Source organism: Chrysochloris asiatica, unplaced genomic scaffold (assembly GCF_000296735.1).
Source record: "Chrysochloris asiatica unplaced genomic scaffold, ChrAsi1.0 scaffold00156, whole genome shotgun sequence".
Lineage (NCBI taxonomy): Eukaryota > Metazoa > Chordata > Mammalia > Afrosoricida > Chrysochloridae > Chrysochloris > Chrysochloris asiatica.
Window position 1 is genome coordinate 7,688,341 of NW_006408674.1, and position 5,267 is coordinate 7,693,607.

The 5,267-nt window shown below is 48.0% G+C and overlaps 1 protein-coding gene across 1 annotated transcript; it reads left to right on the plus strand.

Annotated features, from left to right (window-relative positions):
* The first annotated feature begins 529 nt into the window (after positions 1 to 529).
* Positions 530 to 4,609, plus strand: RPS17 (ribosomal protein S17). Its single transcript, XM_006870936.1, has 5 exons — positions 530 to 555; positions 836 to 987; positions 1,908 to 2,013; positions 2,659 to 2,724; positions 4,481 to 4,609. Exons 1-5 carry the CDS (start codon positions 553 to 555, stop codon positions 4,559 to 4,561), a joined length of 408 nt encoding a protein of 135 aa, XP_006870998.1. The 5' UTR covers positions 530 to 552; the 3' UTR covers positions 4,562 to 4,609.
* The last annotated feature ends 658 nt before the right edge of the window (positions 4,610 to 5,267 follow it).

A 5,267-nucleotide genomic window follows, 5' to 3' on the forward strand; every position in this document is an offset into this window, starting at 1 on the left:
AAGACCCGGAAGAAGCGTGCTAAGGTCCTAGTAGTTTACCAAGACAAGTCTCTATCCCAAAGACTGAATATTAGTGGGGCGCCACCCCCTGCTTCATATTTTCATAGTCCCGGCTCGCCTTCCTTTCTTTGCTTTCCCAAGAACTTGACCTCTCCATCCCCGGTGTGTGCGGAACCTAGCGTGTGCCAGAGATGCGATACACTCTTCCTAATCCAAACTACATTAATCCAGAGGTAAGGGTTCAGAAGCCATGACTCCAGGTAGCTGACCCAAGGCAACTCTTCTGGCTGGGCGGGGAGCGGAAATGGAGGAGTCCCGCTTTCCGGGGCGGGACGTACCTGCGCCCCGCCTGCCGGAGGGGCGAGGCGAGGCTAGGGCCGACGGATGGCGGGCTGCCCCCCGCCTACACTGCCGCCCCGCTCCGCCAGGGGCCGCTGTGACGCGCTCGAGTTGGCTCGCACTTCCCAGGCCAGGCGGAAGCGGCTATCTGGCCTGTGATTTATAGGCCTCACTTGTGCTTCCTGTTTCCTCTTTTATCAGGGACCCGTCAACATGGTAGGTGGTTTAGCTCGAGTCTCCCATCCTCACAATCGTTCGCCATCCGCAGCTATCCGCAGCCTGCTTCCATCAAGGAGCAGCTCTGGGCCGGGTAGGCGTTAGGCCCCAGTATACTCGGACCTCAGAGCTGGCGGCTGGCTTCCGCAGGGACCCCTCCGCGTACCCGCCACTGCCCGGCCGGTTCTCTCTCTCGTTCCCCCACACTCGCCGGGCTGGAAGCCGCTCTCCCGGGAGCGGTGCGCAGACTCACGAGTGACTCTGTCTTCTGAACCCGCAGGGCCGCGTTCGCACCAAAACCGTGAAGAAGGCGGCCCGGGTCATCATTGAGAAGTACTACACTCGCTTGGGCAACGACTTTCACACCAACAAGCGCGTGTGCGAGGAAATCGCCATTATTCCCAGCAAGAAGCTCCGCAACAAGATAGCAGGGTGAGTGCGCCGGCCCGGAGCCCCCGCGGCTAGGTTGGTGTCAGCCGGCCGGATGTCAAGGCGGCGAGCTGAGGAACGTCGCCTTTGAGAGCGCTTAGATTTGGTCAGCGCCAACAGCAGTCAAACCCCTTACTTTACAGCCGCGTTGGTTTTAAGGGGTGGTTTTTTATTGTGGATTGAGTCAAAGTTTACAGGCCAGGTCAGTTTTACATTCAACAAATCATATACTTTGTTTTATCACAATGATTATAATCCCTCCATGTATTATCAGTTAACAGGATTTCTCTATTCATTTTAGTTCTTGCCTTTTTTGTTTTCTTTTTTAAAACACTCAGGCATATATAATAATTTAAACCACCAAAGGGCACATTCTGCAAGTCCGCCTCCTGGCCGCCAGCTCTCGGCCCCTCTTTTCCATGAATCTAGAGTCCTCAGCTGCTCCCTGTCTCCATGTTCCCATCTCTGCGTCCATCTCTGGTGTCGCTGCTGTTAAGGGGTGATTTAAAAAAAAAAAAAAAAAAAGTTATTTACACTCCACGATGCTATTATTGCTCCAAATGTTTTTGTTAAAATACAGTTGAGAAAATGAAAGTTGAGTGTGCAGTGAAAGCGTGAATAAATGATAAAAACGTAAACTTGGGGACAGTGAAGGCCAAGAGGGAAGGGTCTTGTAACGTTTTAGGGACGATTGGTAAATGGGGGAATGAATGCAAAGGGTGTGTATGGAGTGGAGTAGTTCCAAACTAGAGAGGCCCTAGGATGGTGAGCCCGATTGGTACTAGACCCCAGACTGCTAGTGATGTACCTACATATTGGTGTTTGTGTTCACTGTTGCTGGGAAGGATAGACCCCCCAGACTGCAGTGATGTATCTACATGTTGGTGTGTGTCTTCACTGTTGCTGGCATTTGCATTTGGTAGATATGTCACTCATTTGATGAAGCGGATTCAGAGGGGCCCGGTGAGAGGTATCTCCATCAAGCTGCAAGAGGAAGAGAGAGAAAGGAGAGATAATTATGTTCCTGAGGTAAGCCTTCTGCGTCTTTCCCTGGGCCTCTGGCTCAGCAAGTTCCTAACAATCTTTGAAGTACCTGACATCCAAAGGAGCCTCAAAATCTGCCTACTTTATATTAGCCCTGATAATGGCTTTTTAAAAGTTTAATGTTAAGTACCGTCTGTCAGTTCTGACCCATAGTGGTCCTGTATAGGGTTTCTGAGGAGCAGCTGGTGAATTTGACCACCGACCTTGCAGTCCAGTGCATTAACTCCCACAGGGCAGCCCTTGATGCATTTGGTGACTGCTGGTATATTTTTTTGCTCCTAACAAAGATGCATGAATCCAATCTTATTGGTTTTTTTGAATAATGATTAAGAGTAAGAGCAAAAGTAAAACCAGAAAGTAGTAGGGGTCCTTGTGAAGTGCCATGGAGTCGATTCCAACCCATAGCGACCCTGTATAGGGTTTCCAAGGAGCAGCTGGTGAGCTTGAACCGTCAACCTTGCAGTTCAACCAGCTTTGCAATCTGACACATTAACCTACAGCCCCACACAGTGGTCCTTGGGGCCTGTTAATCTTGAGGAATCGTTTACCCACATAGGAATCGGGGAGAAGTCTCAGGAGATTTGACAGAGCGCATTGATTGGCATTGTGGACCCACCTTGTTCTTTCTAGGTTTCAGCCCTGGATCAGGAGATCATTGAAGTAGATCCCGACACTAAGGAAATGCTGAAGCTCTTGGTAAGTTTGCTGGATTCCTAACATAACATAAGACTTAGCTAGCAAGAAATACCAGTCATTATTGCCTCTCCAGCAATAATTGTTAGTGCCATCTAGTGACTTTGAACTGTTGACCTTTTTGGTGCTGATCCTCCTAATAAGGCCACATCTGGAGTCCTCCAGTAATAATGGTTCATTGTTGTGTGCCACCAAGTTGGTTCTGACTCAGTGACCCTACATAGGGTTTCCAAGACTAAATCTTTATGGGAGCAGAAAGCCTAATACTTCTGTGGAACGGCTGGTAGTTAGAACTGCTGACCTTGAGATTCTCAGCCCGACTCGTAACCACTATGTTACCAGAGCTCCTTCTACTAATAATAGCTAATGCCTATGTGCACCAGGCAATCTCAGCATTTTTACGTGTACGCTGTTTGATTTTCAAAATATCCATAAGTTAGTGTAAATGGCAGACTTTAGAATCCCATCTACGTTTACAATCTGGCCTACCTCCAAAATGGGGGGTCACCGGTTACTGAAGGTTGTGTGCAATGAAACTGCTCCACAGGGTCATGATCTGATTTTTTTCATAGCTCACAGGATACCTCTTTTGTTCCCTTCATACTTGGTTCTACTCCTGACTACTCATAATTTGTCCCTCATTTTTGCCTGATTCTCTTATCACTTGACCAGTTTTCCTTCTGTATGCTGACTACTTAGAATGCGACCCACTCAGACCCTTCTCTCTGCCTGTAGGTCTCATAGACTGCTGAAAGTAGTGTGGGCTTCAAAGTCTAGCAGGATCTTGGAATTTGAGCATCTTCATTTTTACTTCATTGTGGTTATTAAATGTTTAAGATGTTAAAAGAGAACAAAGTGAACTCTTGTACCCAGTACCTTGTTTCAGAAAAACATGACCTGTAAACTAAATTCTGCTGTGGGTCATGGCTTCTTCAAGTAATCACAATCCTAAATGGAACATCAAGTTCTAGGTGTATGGTAGGTTTTATAAGGGTAGAACTTTGCTGTTTTTCTCTCACCCTCTTTACAGTGCCTGGGACCTTCCCAAATGCTGATTGTATGTACAATACCATGTGCTGGTGCCTAGAAACACATCGGCACTATCTCGGGGCCCTGGTGGCACCTTCTAAGTGAAGGGTCGTGGTTTGAACCCATTTTTGGCCCTAGGAGAAAATACCATTAAGGGTTACTGACTATCGTTTAGTAGGTAGAAGTTAGGGATGCTGCCAATATGCTACAGGACAGCCCTCCCACGCCCAACAAAATTGTCCATCTCAGATTGTCAGTGCCAAGATTAAGAACCTGCTCTAGAATAATTTGAAGGGGTTTGAAAAGCCAAGGAACACATGAACACGCCCTGCACTAGAATGTTCTGAAGAAGTCAGGGAAAATCAAGGAAAAGGCATAATTTTGGCACGCCAAACTGCCTGAGCAAACACTTAACTAGACCTTTGAGGCTGGTGTGTGTGTAGCGGGTTGGGGAGGCAGGTCCGTGCCTAAATATCAGGTCAGGTAAAAGTCCTAGATTTGTTAGCGGGGTTCCTCTGGGAAACTGGAGACATTGCTGAGTACGGGGGTAAGGGGTCCCTCCACTCTAGCGTAGACCCCTTGTGAGTATTAAGAGTGGGTTGAGGGTCGGGGGTGTTGTAATCTGAAGAGAAGTAGATAGGGCCCTCTCGCATCCATGCTAGTGTTTTCAAGCCTCTGGTGGTTTCCAATCTCAGTCAGTCTCACACTGAAACCCATTTTGTTGTTCCAGGATTTTGGCAGTCTGTCCAACCTGCAGGTCACTCAGCCCACAGTTGGGATGAATTTCAAAACACCACGTGGAGCCGTTTGAATCTTTCCACTATGTTGTAATATTTTCAATAAACCTGGGAACACCAACGTTTCCTCTGTCCTCTCTGGGGTTTGGTGTGGGTGACAGTTCTTTTTCATAAGGACATGGGAGCTGACTGGCCCTCGCACCTGCATGGTATCCAGCAGATTTTGGCTGGAGTGGGTTCAGCTGAGTGGGCATGGGCTCTAAAACATCATCAGCAAGGGCACCTGGCCAGGTCACTACATACTCATTCAGGATTGTGAAAGTGTCAGATACGAAGGTAAGCCAAAATGTATTGTGACTGGGGTCCTGGTTTATGCACATATGGCTAACAAAACCTGGTTAAACATATCTGCAGTTGTCTCAGGAGGTTACAGGGACTGCTTTTGTTATGTTTTCCTGGGCCCAGGACAATCACGGCGCTTGTTAAAGTTTCCACTACAATGCAGTGAGAGCTGCCCTGTGAGAATTTTGTTGGGGAATTACCGCATCCACCCTACAGCCCTGCTCTTCCCCCTTCAGGGTTTTGTTCAAACTCCGCATTTAAAAAGGAACATGACTACCGTTTTGCCATGGTGTAAATTGAAGAGGCATGGGATTCTTCAAGGTGGCGGAGGAGCGACTGACTGGTGGGTTTGAATAGCAGACTTTGTGGTTAGCAGTCCAGTGCTTAGCCCTATGGTACCATACCAGGACCGCAGGTAGAACTGGCTAAGATGTGGGT

Excerpts from the sequence above, each read along its gene's own strand:
- RPS17 (XM_006870936.1), top strand. Across the intron at positions 988-1,907 it reads CTCCGCAACAAGATAGCAGG|ATATGTCACTCATTTGATGA; the intron begins GTGAGTGCGCCG and ends TGCATTTGGTAG. Across the intron at positions 2,725-4,480 it reads AGGAAATGCTGAAGCTCTTG|GATTTTGGCAGTCTGTCCAA; the intron begins GTAAGTTTGCTG and ends TTGTTGTTCCAG.